The 14,631-nt window shown below is 62.3% G+C and overlaps 2 protein-coding genes across 4 annotated transcripts; one reads left to right on the top strand and one right to left on the bottom strand.

Annotated features, from left to right (window-relative positions):
• Positions 1-1,755: 1,755 nt before the first annotated feature.
• On the bottom strand, positions 1,756-7,699 carry MRPL46 (mitochondrial ribosomal protein L46). Its single transcript, XM_002723375.5, has 4 exons — positions 7,432-7,699; positions 5,941-6,127; positions 4,597-4,770; positions 1,756-2,998 (listed from the first exon to the last, which is right to left on the bottom strand). Exons 1-4 carry the CDS (start codon positions 7,657-7,659, stop codon positions 2,748-2,750), a joined length of 840 nt encoding a protein of 279 aa, XP_002723421.2. The 5' UTR covers positions 7,660-7,699; the 3' UTR covers positions 1,756-2,747.
• Positions 7,700-7,937: 238 nt separating this feature from the next.
• Positions 7,938-13,097, top strand: MRPS11 (mitochondrial ribosomal protein S11). 3 transcript variants are annotated; one of them, XR_515688.4, is made up of 7 exons: positions 7,938-8,085; positions 8,170-8,262; positions 9,461-9,559; positions 10,030-10,159; positions 10,777-10,842; positions 11,220-11,443; positions 12,927-13,097. XR_515688.4 is itself a non-coding variant. In XM_017339421.3 (6 exons), the coding sequence occupies exons 1-6, from the start codon at positions 8,021-8,023 to the stop codon at positions 12,945-12,947; spliced, it is 474 nt and encodes a 157-aa protein (XP_017194910.1). In that variant the 5' UTR covers positions 7,938-8,020; the 3' UTR covers positions 12,948-13,097. The 3 variants fall into 3 exon arrangements, 2 of the variants coding, with proteins under 2 accessions (XP_017194910.1, XP_008249950.1); XM_017339421.3 differs by lacking the exon at positions 11,220-11,443; XM_008251728.4 differs by lacking the exon at positions 12,927-13,097 and having other exon boundaries at positions 11,220-11,544.
• The last annotated feature ends 1,534 nt before the right edge of the window (positions 13,098-14,631 follow it).

Below are 14,631 nucleotides of genomic sequence, written 5' to 3'. Positions count from 1 at the left end.
ACGTAACAATCCCACACGGCACACAGCAGGTAACAATCCCACACGGCACACAGCAGGTAACAACCCCACACTGCAGGTAACAACCCCACACGGCACACAGCAGGTAACAACCCCACACCACACACAGCAGGTAACAATCCCACACGGCACACAGCAGGTAACAACCCCACATGGCACACAGCAGGTAACAACCCCACACAGCAGGTAACAACCCCACACAGCAGGTAACAATCCCACACGGCACACAGCAGGTAACAATCCCACACCGCACACAGCAGGTAACAACCCCACACGGCACACAGCACGTAACAACCCCACACGGCACACAGCAGGTAACAACCCCACACGGCACACAGCAGGTAACAACCCCACATGGCACACAGCAGGTAACAACCCCACATCCCACACAGCAGGTAACAATCCCACACCGCATACAGCACGTAACAACCCCACACAGCAGGTAACAACCCCACACGGCACACAGCAGGTAACAATCCCACACGGCACACAGCAGGTAACAATCCCACACGGCACACAGCAGGTAACAACCCCACACGGCACACAGCACGTAACAACCCCACACGGCACACAGCAGGTAACAACCCCACACGGCACACAGCAGGTAACAATCCCACACGGCACACAGCAGGTAACAATCCCACACAGCAGGTAACAACCCCACACGGCACACAGCAGGTAACAACCCCACACGGCACACAGCAGGTAACAACCCCACACTGCAGGTAACAACCCCACACGGCACACAGCAGGTAACAAACCCACACGGCACACAGCACGTAACAATCCCACACGGCACACAGCAGGTAACAATCCCACACGGCACACAGCAGGTAACAACCCCACACTGCAGGTAACAACCCCACACGGCACACAGCAGGTAACAACCCCACACCACACACAGCAGGTAACAATCCCACACGGCACACAGCAGGTAACAACCCCACATGGCACACAGCAGGTAACAACCCCACACAGCAGGTAACAATCCCACACGGCACACAGCAGGTAACAATCCCACACCGCACACAGCAGGTAACAACCCCACACGGCACACAGCACGTAACAACCCCACACGGCACACAGCAGGTAACAACCCCACACGGCAGGTAACAACCCCACACGGCACACAGCAGGTAACAACCCCACACGGCACACAGCAGGTAACAACCCCACACGGCACACAGCAGGTAACAACCCCACACCGCCTGGGCTGAGATTCCAGCTCCACTGCCAGTGCCAGCTTCCTGCTAACGCAGCCCTTGGAGGCAGCAGTGATGGCCCCAGTGCTTGGGGCTCTGCCACCCCCTGGGAGACCAGACTGAGTTCTGGGCTCCTGCTTTGGCCGGCCCAGCCCTGGCTGCTGTGGACATTTAGGGAGCAAACCATAAATCGGAACTCTACCTTACTGCTCGCTGCCCTGCCTCTCAAATAAAACAACAGACATTTAAAAGCTGGGGGCTGGCGCTGTGGCTCGGCGGATGAAGCCGCTGCCTGCAGCGCTGGCATCCCGTATGGTTTGAGACCCGGCTGCTCCACTCTGCTATGGTGGGAAAGCAGAAGACAGCCCAGGTGCCCACATAGGTGCACCCGGAAGAAGCTCCTGGCTCCTGGTTTCAGCCTGGCCCAGCTCCGGCCATTGTGGCCATTTGGGGAGTGAACCAGCAGATGAAGACCTCTCTTTTGCCTCTGTCTCTGTCTCTCCGTAACTCTGCTTTTCAAATAAACAAATAAATCTTCAAACAAAATTTTTTTAAAGCCAAAGATGACAACGCTGCATTCAGGGACCAGGGAGAACAATTACTGAAGGTAACAGGCCACGCTGGCCCCACGGCTTTCAGACAAACCGCACACACCTGAGAAGTGGCATCATTCTCATTCCAGATCCTTACAGATGAGAGGCAGGCGGCAGGTGAGGCACCCGCTCTCGGGTGAGCGGGACTCCAGCCCCTGCCTACCGGCAGGCCACACAACACCTCACAACCCCACCTCTCCAGACCCACAGGCTCGCTCTGGAGGCCCAGCCTGCCGCCAGCTGCCCCCAGTACCACGGGAGGGAAACACATCCTCCCTGATCCCATGGGGGCAGGAGCGCACGGCCACAGCTGACGCAGAAACGGGGCTCTCAGCCCACAGGCTCCCAGCTGTCCACCCAGGGAGGCAGGGGTCTGATGGGGTCCAGACAGTGCCTCCATGCGGGGCTGCCCGGGCACAGCGTCTTGCCTGAGCTCCTGGCCCTCCACTTCCAGGCAGCAGGGGCGTACAAGCGGCGGCCCCTGCGTGCCAGGCACTGAACACCAGAGGCCACCTGGAGGCCAGGTCAGCACCACCAGGGCAATACTCTGCAGCAGAAAGGGGAGGAGTTGGCGTGGCATGTCCCACGCCGTTCTGAGGGAGGCGGGAGGCAGCCAGAGGGAAGGGAAGGGAAACAGATGCAGCGGAGCCTCCTCTGTCCCAGGGCCCAGGGCCCAGCTCTTCGGGAACCTGTGGCTCTGGGCTCCATCTCCTGTGCTCTCTCCAGGGCCTGGGAAGCTGGTGGATTCCCTACCACGGGGGGAGCTGCAACCATCCGCTCGGGAAACAGACGACGAGAGACAGACGCTGAGGCCCGGAGTCCTGGGAGGGCAAATCGGTGGAGACTGGCATGGGCAGAGACCGCCTCATCCCGTCTCAGAGCACAGCTGGCAGCCACAGCCCCAGGCGGCAGTGCCCACAGGCAGCTCCGTGTGTCAGAGATCCAGGAGGAACCTCCGCACCTGGGCCAGGTAGCGTGGGCTCAAATAGTCGCCCAGCTCCTCCTTGCTGACCCACACGTGCCGGGCCTCCTCCCCTGCCTGCGGGAAGTCTCCGGCCAGCAGCAGCGCTTTGAAGAAGAATACTTTGGCCCCAAGGTTGCTCTCTGTCCGCACTGCCTGGGGGAACTTGAACTTGTAGTGCCCACACGGTGCGTTTCCAAGGAACTTGGCTTCCATGCTGTTTCCTAGGGAAAAGCAGGAATTAGCGATGAGGATATACCAATTCTTTCTCCCCAGTCAGGGGGTCTCTCAGAGAACCTTGCCCACCCTGAGGAGCTGGGGCCGGGCCATTCCTGGAAGAGCCGCCTCCTCTCAATCCAGGCACTGCTGGCTCACGCAATCCACTCAACCCGTTCACTGCCACAGACCGCGCGGCTGCTTCTGCACTGGCGGCAGCGCGGGCAGAACACTGTCATAGTCAGGGCCACCGCCAGATGATGGACCAGGCCAGTGCTGGGCTCGGCAGGGAGGCACAGGTGGCCCGCAGCCCACAGCTGGTGCCTGGGTTCAAGTCCTGGCTCCGCTTCCATCCAGCTTCCTGCTGATGTGCACGTGGAGGCAGCAGGTGAGGCTCAAAGCTCTTGGCTTTGGCCTGGCCCAGCCCCACTGCCTGGCAAGGGGCCCGCACAATGCGGGCATGGAGAAGACGTGACGGGAGGAGGGTTGTGCATGCTGTGGGGCCAGGGGCACAGGGCAAGGTCCAGCGTGGAAGAGGCAAAGTGCAAACTGAGTCCTGGATACTGGGCAGCTGGGCCTGGGAGCACACAGCTTCAGCCAGGCCAGCACCTCCAGGCACAGACCAAAGATGCCAGCTCTCAAGGGAACAAAGGGTTTGCTGGGTGAGAGCCCAGAATTTGCATCAGCAAGCAGCAAGGCCAAGACTGACGAGGGTAGGACCAGACAAAGAGGGCTCGTGGGCCACACCTGAGCTTAACCTTGTAAGAACGCTCTGCGGAGAAGTGACACGGGTTTGTATCTTTCAGCTGCCTTGAAGGCCACGTGACAAAAGCAAGGAAGGAATTCTTTGGCATCTGCTTCTGTAATCCACCGTGGTGGCTCTCAACCCCGCCCCCGGGCAGCACCTGACAAGGTCTGGAGAGGTTTCTGCTGTCGCTCTGAGGCGCAGAGGTGGCGAGGAGGAAGGGGCAGAGGCAGAGACGGTGCTCAACACCTACGACGCCAGGGCAGCCCCCACTGAGAACGAGCCAGCCCGACACAGCACGAGCGCCACAGGTGAGACACCTGCACCCCGGGAAGTGGCGGCTGAGGGAACGCTGAGGCCCAGGAGCTGACCAGCCTCACTCCAGGAGCCAGCGGTGCGGAAACGAGGCCAGGGTAACCCTGAGGTCTCGGCGGAGAAGGCAGGCAAGTGGCCATGCCGACAGGGAAGCTCAGGGTGTGAGGAGCGGCTGAGAGAACGGCAGCCACTGTCACGGGCCGGACCTACAGACCCCAGTGAGGCCTACAGACCCCGGTGAGGCCTACAAACCCCGGTGAGGCCTACAGACCCCGGTGAGGCCTACAGACCCCGGTGAGGCCTACAGACCCTGGTGAGGCCTACAGACCCCGGTAAGGCCTACAGACCCGGTGAGGCCTACAGACCCCGGTGAGGCCTACAGACCCCGGTGAGGCTTACAGACCCGGTGAGGCCGTGGCCCTTGCACGCCTGCCCGGGGTTTTCTGGCTGAGACGTCTGTACCCCTCCTGTCCACAGCCCGGAACCCACCCTCCCCCGGGTCTGGGTGAGCAAACCTGTGGATTTAGAGGAGAGCAGAGGACTCACCTGAGAGCGTGGCCAGGGTCCGCTCGGCGGTTCCTCGGAGGGTCTCCCCGGGCTGCCACTCTGCCTGGGGCAGCATCCACACATCCTGGCCTCCCAGCTTCTCTCTGACCAGCAGCACAAGGCTCCTGTCCAGCTTCCGGTGCAGTGAAGTTCGGTCATTCTTCTCATCAGCCTCTACAAAGAGAACAGGGTCAGAGGAGACAAGACCGGGACCTCCCAGAACCAGGGGCACTGAATTTTATGGTCTTGTTTTTCTTTCAGATTTATTTACTTATCTGAGAGGCAGAGCTACAGACAGACAGAGGGAGAGACAGAGACACAATCTCCTATCCACTGGTTTGGTTCACTCCCCATGTGGCCACAATGGCCAGGACAAAGTCAGGAGCTTCCTCTGGGTGCAGGAGCCCAAACACCTGGGCCATCTTCCACTACTTTCCCAGGCCATAGCAGAGAGCTGGATCAGAAGTGGAGCAGTGGGGACTCGAACCAGCACCCACAAGGGATGCCGGTGCCCCAGGCAGAGGCTTAGCCCCAATGCCCGCTTTAAGAGACTTCAGATCAAACACAAGAACCAGTGGGAAGGGCCGGCGCCGCGGCTCACTAGGCTAATCCTCCGCCTAGCGGCGCCGGCACACCGGGTTCTAGTCCCGGTCGGGGCGCCGGATTCTGTCCCGGTTGCCCCTCTTCCAGGCCAGCTCTCTGCTGTGGCCAGGGAGTGCAGTGGAGGATGGCCCAGGTGCTTGGGCCCTGCACCCCATGGGAGACCAGGAAAAGCACCTGGCTCCTGGCTCCTGCCATCGGATCAGCACGGTGCGCCGGCCGCAGCGCGCCGGCCGCGGCGGCCATTGGAGGGTGAACCAACGGCAAAAGGAAGACCTTTCTCTCTGTCTCTCTCTCTCACTGTCCACTATGCCTGTCAAAAAAAAAAAAAAAAAAAAAAAAGAACCAGTGGGAAAAGGCTTAGTTTCTCCACTTTCAGTCCCAAAGCAGGAGTCAACTCACATAACATTTGCAAGGTTTAACTGAGAGGGAAAACACCATGTCAACATTCCTGGGTGTGGCCAGCCCTGGCTGTTTCAGGCATTCAGGGAGGGAACCCAGCGGAGGGAAGCCCTGTCTGTCTGCCACTCAACCTTTCAAGGAGATGAACACACACAAATATACCCTAATAATAAATAAGGAGTGCTGTGTTAGGGTAATGTGCGGAATAAAAAGAATTTACTCGCTCCCATGTTACCTGAAATGGTAGCTTCTAAAACCCACAGCAGGGGCTGAGCAAACACCGTTTACGTGGACACCAGAACCCGCCGACCCCCTCCCTGCTGGCCTAGGTGGATCACAAACCTGTGGTGCGGGCTCCAGGCCTGAAGCGCAGGAACGCCTGCTCCCACATCTCTTCCAGGTCCGGCACCAGCAGGATCCCCGGCTCGTCCTCCTCCTCATGGAGGTCGGCCCTCTTCTTGGCCAGCTGCTGGGCCTCACCCAAGGCACGGAGCTCATGGTCCGAATACAGGCTTTTCTCTGTCTCCACCTGGGCATTGAAAGGACAGTGACACAGAGCTGTGGCGCAGGCATTTGGCCTGGCGATGGAGACACTGTTACGACACCGCGGCGCCTGACTTCTGACTCCAGCTCCCTGCTAACGCAGGAGGCAGGTGATGGCTCGAATATTGGGTCCCTGCCACCTGGACCGAGTTCCAGGCTCCCGGCTTCGGCCTAGCCCGGCTGTGGCCGCTGCAGGCATTCGGGGCGCAAGCCAGCAGGATGCTCCTGCTGCAGTGCCTGGATGCTCGCTCTCTAGCGATGAAGGTTAAAAAAAAAAAGCAGAGCTACCACACACTCGACCTGTGCAGGCTCGGAGTTCATCGCGCAACGGCACTAGAGGTACGGCAAGAACACTACAGAGGGAGAGAAGAGACGAATAAAAAACACGGCCTGCGCGTTGAGCCTCAGCTGCACCTGCCAGAAAGTGCGCGCGGCTGGGAGTCCAGAGCGGCAGAGCACCAGGACTGAGAGGCTGCGTTGCCGCTCGCTCACTGAGAATTCACAATCAGTAAGGCTCGTGCCTCACATCAGAGAATTCTGAATGCCGGCACAAGCAGACCAGGCAGAACCGTAAGCTTCCAAGCTTTCTATTCAGTGAGAGAAATGCATAGGAGAGCGAGGGCGTCAGTCGGGTCTGAGGGGGAAGGGAAGTCTGGAAATTAGGTTGGAGTCCACACCAGCAGAAAGCAGGCCAGAAGCCACCGCAGCTATTAACAGCTTATCGCGGGCGCGGAGGCGGAGGCGATGCTGGGGCCCCGCTTTCCAGAAGGGCGTGGTTACATGGGCCGGTGGCGGCCCAGGTGCGGACAGGTAGGGACTGAGCTCACACGGCGGGCGCGATGAAGGCGAGGTCTCCAGTTCACAAACCCGACCGATTTTACCCTACAACAGCTGCACCGCGGCCTCACTGCGCCAGACCCATCAGCGCCTGTCAGGTTAGAGAGCCCGCACGAGGGAGGCTGACCGCTCTCGGTAGCCCAAGACCAAGGGCCCGGGGTGCACCCCTGCAGGACTGAACGCCCTCCCGGCGCGCCGCCGCGCGCCCCGCACCCAAGGACCACCAGCGTCCTAGGAACGTGGCCGCTGCCCCCCGCACGTCCCCCTCTCCATGCATCGCTCAGGCTGAGCCTCTCGTGCCGGGGACGGACTAGTTAGCTGCGGATCGCTGCGGATTCCTGCGGCGCGCCTCCCGCCTCCCAGCCGCCCGGGCTGAGGTCACTCAGGCCAAGTGGGCTGGCGGCGGGCCGAGGCCCGCGCCGCCGTTGCTCCCCTCACGCCTCCGAAGAGTACCTGCTGCAGCAGGGCCGCCATCTCTTCCTGCAGCGGGGTCAGCGGCTTGGAGATCAGCGGAGGCCGCTGCAGGCATAAGGCTCCCCATAGGCGCCATGGTGACTTAGTCCTTGAGGGTAGAGCTGCAAGCGTCAGGCTGCGAGAACACAGGCTAGACGCCCACGGCCTCTCCAGCCGCCTCCAGACGCCCGTCGCCCCTAACACAACATGCCTCACGGGCGCCGCCATCTTTCCGCCCTCCCACAAGGCTCCGCGGCACCCGGGGGCCTCAGCCAATCCCGTGATCCCACAAGGCAGCGCGGGAGGGCATGCCTGGTCCGCTCAGCACCCAGACGTACTGGAATGATCCATTCCAATGTGGAGGGGTAGACGAAGATCTATTCTAACAGTAAAAATGGAGGAATTCCCAGGCTGGCCATAAACTCTGGTTTTTGTAGAGAACCTGAATTTGAACGAGAATATTCAATGGCTCTTACGAAGAGAAAACAGGACTTGGCCTCCTGTACCTCCCACAGGCGTCCGATGGTGCTGGCCGTGTCCCAACCGTGCCGGCGCCGCCGACGGGAGCCGAGCGGGACCAATTCGAGCCATGCAGGTCGTGCGGGGTGCCGGGTCCTGGTTGCTGCGATCCTGGGCTCTGCCCCGGACAACCGGGTAAGGCAGGCGACCCCTCGCGCTTCGGCCTCCGTCGCAGGAGCCGTCGGGCCCGACTCCCGAGCTTTGCTTCCCTCCCCGCAGGCGCGTGGCCGGGGCCCGGGCGCTGCAAGGCGCGCCTCAGCCGGAGGCGGCGGAGCAGGCGCAGCAGGCATCCGCGGGGCGCGGCGGCTTCAGGTGAGGAGCCGGGTCCGCAGCAGGGCACGCGGGGGTGGGGACGGAGGCCGGGTGCCGCCCGCAGCCTCCCGGGGCTCCGGGTGTCTTCTGTCGCGGTCCGCGGCGCCGGCGGAGCGGACTTGAGTGCGGTGGACAGCGCCGGGCAGGGCTGGCCGGGTTTGCGGCCGTCTTCAGGGTGGACGCTGAGCCGAGGAGAGTGGGAGCCGGCGTTCGAGCGGCTTCCGAGCGGTGAAAGGGCAGGGGGTGCGGTGAGGGCGCGGGGTAGTGCTTAGTGTGCAAGGCTGCGGTGAGGGCGCGGGGGCCCGAGCAGGGGTGCAGGGGGTGTGGGCCCAGCGTTGGGTGTGGAAGGAAAGTCAGGCCAACAGGACTTGCTAATATCGGGGTGAAGGAAGACCCCACTTGTCGGCCTCAGCGACCAGGAGGATGGAGCTGCGCCTGTGAAGATTGGGGGGGGGGGGCGCACAGTCCCGGGACAGGCGGGCGGGTGGCGGACGCCAGGCAGAAGCTGCGGCAGCGGACAGGGGCGGAGGGCGGAGGGCAGAGCACTGTGGACTGAGGAGGAGGAAGCAGAGTGGGCAGTAAGAAAACCAGGAAAGCCTTTTAAAAAAAATTATTTGTCTGAGAGGCAGAGCCACAGAGACTGCACTCCCAGACAGCCGCAGAGCCAGGAGCCAGGACTCCATCCGGGTCTCCCGCAGGTGCAGCGGCCCAGCACTGGGCCTCCGCTGCCTTACCAGGCCGTGAGCAGGGGGCTTGAACCGGCCCTGACGTCGAGTGCCGGGTCACGAGTGGCCACGACACCAGCCCCAGGGAAGACCACCGTGGGCCAGCGTGGGCCTGTCAGCCGTGCCGGCCCTGCCCCTGGTGGCCGACATGTGACCCTCGTGGGTTCAAGAAGCGGACCCCCGGAGGGGACAGAAGTGGCAGGAAGCTCAGGGGAGGGCGGGCAGCCCAGAGACGGCACCGGAAGTTCCGACGAGCGCTTTCCCTCGAGGGCGGGCAGCCAGCTCGGGGGCTGCAGGCAGGGCCGAGGGCTCCTGCGGGGCGGGCGGCCAGGAGTCCGAGGAGGCCCGAGGAGGGAGGAGCCGACGGGCTGCTCACGTTTGCGCGGTTGCCGCCGACTGGCCGCTGGATCCCGGTGCTGTACTTCCGCGATTTAAGGGGAAACCAGAGTAACTTTTTCGCTGTTGTATTGCAGCGTTTACCCTCCCGCTCCAGGGCAGGAGAGCTCGCTGAGGTGGGCAGGAAAGAGGTTTGAGGAGATCCCGATCGCTCACATCAAGGCGTCCTACAACAAGTAAGCATGGCCAGGCTGCCCACCCCACAGGCAGCAAGGCCTGGGCGGGGGCTCGGGTGCCCGTCCAGACGGAGAGGCCTGGCCGGGGCTGGGCGGGGAGCTGCACCAGGCGGGACCCAGGGTTTCCTTCAGCTTTGCTGTGCGTCCGAAACTTTCCCTCACGAAAGTCTCTCTGGAAACTACCCGATGTGCAAAACTAAGCTTTGGACAAGGGGCAGACAGGGTCGCGGTGCCTGATTTAGGGGCCGATGCCCCCACCCCCGCCGGAGGGCCGGCGTGGCTCCTTATGGGTGGCAGGAGGCCTGGGTTCCCATCGGGCCGCGGTGGTTCGGGCCCCTTACCCCACCGGGGTTCCCGTTCCTCCGTGGGCTCCGAGTGGAAGCAGCTGGAGTTCGTTGTGCTCCCAGCGGGGGCAGCGCTGAGCCCCCTCCCATTTCTCAGTCACATCACGCACCTCCCCACTTTCCCAGCACACAGATCCAGGTGGTGTCTGCCGCCAACCAGCCCCTCGCCCGCACTTCCTGTGGCACAGAGGGGTTTCGGAACGCCAAGAAGGGCACTGGCATTGCCGCTCAGACCGCAGGCATAGCCGCAGCCGCGGTAAGTGTCTCCGTCCCCCGTGGCTCGCGGGCTGGTGGTTCTGAATGGGCCTGTGCGAAGGGCCACCCTCCCCCCCCCCCCCCCCCCCCGTGCCTGCACTTGCCGGTTCACCTAGGAAGGAGAAGCCAGGGTGTGAGGCCTGGGCGCTGAGACCCCTCCCCTTAAACAGGCATGGGGATGGGGTGGGGTCCGTGGTGCGGGGGGACGTGGGTGAGTGAGGATCTTTCCAGAAGCAGGCTGTGTTCGTGGTCCGCAGTCTTCGGCGGCACCTGCGGAGGCTCAGAGTGTGGGGCTCAGAGCCTTGCAGCCACTCCCCCGCCCCAGCTGAACCCAGCTGGGTGTGGACTGAAGCCTGCGCCTGTCGCCCGTGGCACAGGCCTCGCACACGGTCCCACTGGAAGCAGAGCACCACCAGTGAGATGCCCACACGATTTCAGGGCCACAGGTGGCTTCCATGTGAAGCCCCTCCAGGGTGTCCTTGAAAAGCCGGAGCAGTGTTCAGCAGTGTCCAGTAGGTGGCAGTGCTGTGCTGGGCCCCGCCTGTCCCCTGCTGACTGCCCTGGTGCCCCAAGGCCTGTTCCGCTCTGCTGCACTGACGCCTGCACACGTCTTTCCAGAAAGCCTCAGGGAAGGGTGTGACCCACGTCCGAGTGGTGGTGAAGGGCCTGGGGCCAGGACGCCTGGTAAGTGACCGCTGGGCCCTGGGAAGGGGAAGGCCATCCCTCTGCAGGCGAGTGTGGCCTCGTGGCCCATGCCCAGCCGCCGGGAACCCACAGCAGTGACCTCTGCCCCTGCAGCAGGTGGCACCTCTCACTTCCTGGGCGTAAGGAGCACTGGCTGGGGGCAGGGCGGGGTGGGGGTCTTCCGGGGAGGAGACTGCCCGAGTCAACCTGCAGAAGCCTCGAGGGGCGGGTGAGAGCCGTGGCGGGAGACCTGAGAGTGGACAGCATCGGGTCGCAGTCAGGGTCAGTCGAGGGGCCACTGGCTCTACCTTCCCCACCCCCAGCCCTGCCTGGAGACACGGGTCCCTGGCTGAGACCGCCGTGTCTGCTCTTTCCAGTCTGCCATCAAGGGGCTGACCATGGGGGGCCTGGAAGTGATCTCCATCACAGACAACACCCCCATCCCACACAACGGCTGCCGTCCCAGGAAGGCCAGGAGGCTGTGAGGGAAGGGACTGCCCTGCCCTGGCCCCCAGCTGGACCTCGTGGGAAGCTCCCTTTCGGCTGTCTTTGAGGGGGCAGAGACTCTCGGACTCTCGGGGAAGTCAGGCAGACGCCTGAGGTGGGTAAGCCGCACAGTGTGGCCCGAGCTGCAGTCTAGACGGAAGCAGGCAGTGTGGCCCAGGCTGCAGCCTCTGCTCCAAGAATAAAGAGTTTGCCTTATGTCGTGGCCACGGAGCTCTGTGCTGGCACGGCCGCGGGCAGTGCCCTTGCTGCGTCACAGTCAGTGAGGAGCTGCTGTTCCCAGACGCCTCCATCCTCGGTAGCTCCCTCGCCGAGATTGCCAGAGCTCACTGTGGCACTTCGGCCCCAGAGTGAGAACTCTGGCCACTGTCTGGGTTCTGTTGAGTTCACAGTTGGCAGGTTTACATTGTTATTTTATTTGAAAGGCAGAGGGAGAGAGGTCTTCCGTGCACTGGTCCATTCCTCAAATGCCCACAACAGCCAGGGCTGGACCAGGTCAAAACAGGAGCTGGGGACTCCACCGGCTCTCCCAGGTGGGCAACAGGGACCCAGGCCTCGGTCTGTCACTGCTGCCAGCCAGGCAGGATGCATTCAAGAGCAGGAAACTGGATCAGAACCAGAGCCGGAATGCAGCACCAGAGGCTGGGCCCAGTAGCTGTGGATGGAGTGAATGAGCTGTATGTGCAGTGCGTGCATCCTGCACCAGGGCCAGCCCCTGCCCTGAGAGCTCACACGTGTCAGAGCGGCGTCAGGCCCAGTGAGCTCACACGTGTGTCAGAGCGGCGTCAGGCCCTGAGAGCTCACACGTGTGTCAGAGCGGCGTCAGGCCCAGTGAGCTCACACGTGTGTCAGAGCGGCGTCAGGCCCTGAGAGCTCACATGTGTGTCAGAGCGGCATCAGGCCCAGTGAGCTCATACGTGTGTCAGAGTGGCGTCAGGCCCAGTGAGCCCCTGCCCTGAGAGCGCACACGTGTGTCAGAGCAGTTCCAGGCCGTGTGGAACTTGGCAGGAGGGAGGAAGCACAGATTACAAGACAGGAGGGTGTGGTGGAGGTCGGGACGGGATGTGCGCTCCTGGGACAGGCCCTGGGCCCGCCCCTCCTGGCTGGAAGGGGGCAAGGGAGAGGCTCGTGGATAACCTGGAAACGTTTCACTCCCCACTCTTGAAATGCGGATGTTTTCTGGGTGAGCCTGGCCATGGAGATGTGGGAGCCATGGCCTTCCTGATGTCACCCCTGCTGCGCCCAGGACTCGGAGCGCCTGGAAGGGCCCAGGTGCTGTCGCCACTGGCAGCAGGCGCTCTGCCAGGCAAACTGCAGTTGGGTGGAGCTGGGCACGCAGCACCCACGCCAGCCAGGGGTGCAGTGCCCCCACCCCCACCGCCTCCCAGCTTGGATCTGAGGCTGATTCTCCACCTTTCCCACACGCCTGCCTGCGCCAGCACCCCTGTCTGGCAGAGTTCTGCTGCAGGACACTCAGCTCCGCACACCCCGGGATGTGCTGTTCCCCAACCTACTGGGGCCCCAAGGCACAGGGTCCAAACCTATTCGCGCCCCCTTCCTCCCCCGTCCTCTGGTAACAGGCGCTGACCAAGCAGGGCTGATCAACAAGTGTGGTCCACAAGGCAGCTCTGCCTGACCGGCTCCAGGGCTCTCCAGAGCTCACTTCTCCCAGGCTTCCTGAGATTCCCCGGACCTTTGTGGAGACAGCGACACAGAAGTGACGGACAGAAAACCCGGATGGGGCGGGGCAGCTGAACGCCGCACAGGGGCTCCAGGGGCCGGTGCCCTGGCAGTCACAGACATGCCAGGCGCCTCAGGTAACGCTGCAGGGGCGGTAGCACAGCCAGGGATCCTGCTGCCATCCCAGCCACTGCCTTGGCCTCATGGAAACCGGAACCGAATCTATCATGGATCCTTCCACAGGGAACACGCCTTTCTCTTTGCGGCTATTAATGTATTCAATTGCAAGACACAGAAAACTCAATGTGTGAGGCCAGGTGGTCTCAGGGCTGTGCTCCCAGCAGCTGCTGTCACCTGCAGCCGGGGTCCCCTCCTCACTCTGCCACCCCAGGCAAGAGCTCAGGCTGCCTGTTTTCTGACATTCTTAAGAGAAACGGTCCCGGGGCCAGCGCTGTGGCTCACTTGGTTAATCCTCCACCTGTGGCGCCGTATCCCATGTAGGCACCGGGCTCTAGTTCCGGTTGGGGCGCCGGATTCTATCCCGGTTGCTCCTCTTCCAGTCCAGCTCTGCTGTGGCCCGGGGAAGGCAGTGGAGGATGGCCCAGGTGCTTGGGCCCTACACCCGTATGGGAGACCAGGAGAAGCACCTGGCTCCTGATCCGCTTAGCTCTGGCCGTAGTGGCCATTTTTGGGGGTGAACCAACGGAAGTAAGACCTTTCTCTCTAACTCTGTCAAATAAATAAATAAAATTAATTAATGATAAATAAATAAGAAAAAAGAGAAATGGTCCCCAAAGCTTCACTGACCTGAACCAGGCCCATTGTGCTGGCTCATGTGGCCTGGGGTCCTCCTAGCCACCAGGAAAGGGGCAGGGGAGTCTCCACCAAGTCACTGCTCAGGGCACCTCCCCTGCGTGATACAGGACACACGGGAGGGAGCAGAACAGAGAAAGATGGCAAAGGAGAAACCGAACCCTGGGGCCGCATGCAAACCCCGCAGGACGTGTGATGTGACCGTTCAGTGCTGGAGATCATGGGAAATACGAACTTGGGGCTCTGGGAAGGGGCGGGACTTGGGCACCATCCGCATGCCCGCAACCTAAAGCCAGGGGAAGCGATGAAGTCCACCAGGGGCGGGGAGGGAGACCAAGACTCTGCCTCGAGGGGCCAGCGCCCCCAGGGGGAAGCAGAGGACTCTGCGGGGGCCGCACTGGGAAGAATTCAGACAGAGGAGGTCTGTGGACCCTCAGCTGTCGTCCTGACACAGACCCCCGCAGGGCTGAGGTCAGGAAGGTGAGGATGACTCCAAGGAGAGGGGGTCAGACCACGCAACCTAGGCAGGGACAGGACAGAGGCAGGGACAGGAGGTGCCAGCTGCAGTAGATCCAGTGCCCAGCGGCGACCTGCTGCCCCCACACCGACGGCACAGGGTGCTGGCAGTGGAGGGTGTCTCCAAGGGAACAGAGCGGAAGTGACACATGCCCTAAGGGACAGGGGCCTCGCGACCAGGCAGAGCCTCCCTGCTGCTCCAGGACGCGGCTGAGAAACACCTTGGAAGCCACCTGGATGCTGCCGTGGCTGTGGGGAAACACTAGGATAAGCAGC

The sequence above is a fragment of the Oryctolagus cuniculus genome, chromosome 12 (genome assembly GCF_964237555.1).
Source record: "Oryctolagus cuniculus chromosome 12, mOryCun1.1, whole genome shotgun sequence".
NCBI lineage: Eukaryota > Metazoa > Chordata > Mammalia > Lagomorpha > Leporidae > Oryctolagus > Oryctolagus cuniculus.
Note: the sequence above shows the minus strand (reverse complement) of the source record. Positions and strands in the feature narration are given on the sequence as shown.

Coding starts and splice junctions, on each gene's coding strand:
- MRPL46 (XM_002723375.5), bottom strand. CDS start 7,659: ATGGCGGCGCCCGTGAGGCATGTTGTGTTAGGGGCGACGGGCGTCTGG. Junction 6,128..7,431: donor TGGCGGCCCTGCTGCAGCAG/GTACTCTTCGGA, acceptor TTCAATGCCCAG/GTGGAGACAGAGAAAAGCCT. Junction 4,771..5,940: donor GCCTGGAGCCCGCACCACAG/GTTTGTGATCCA, acceptor TTCTCTTTGTAG/AGGCTGATGAGAAGAATGAC.
- MRPS11 (XM_008251728.4), top strand. CDS start 8,021: ATGCAGGTCGTGCGGGGTGCCGGGTCCTGGTTGCTGCGATCCTGGGCT. Junction 8,263..9,460: donor GCGGGGCGCGGCGGCTTCAG/GTGAGGAGCCGG, acceptor GTTGTATTGCAG/CGTTTACCCTCCCGCTCCAG. Junction 10,160..10,776: donor CAGGCATAGCCGCAGCCGCG/GTAAGTGTCTCC, acceptor ACGTCTTTCCAG/AAAGCCTCAGGGAAGGGTGT.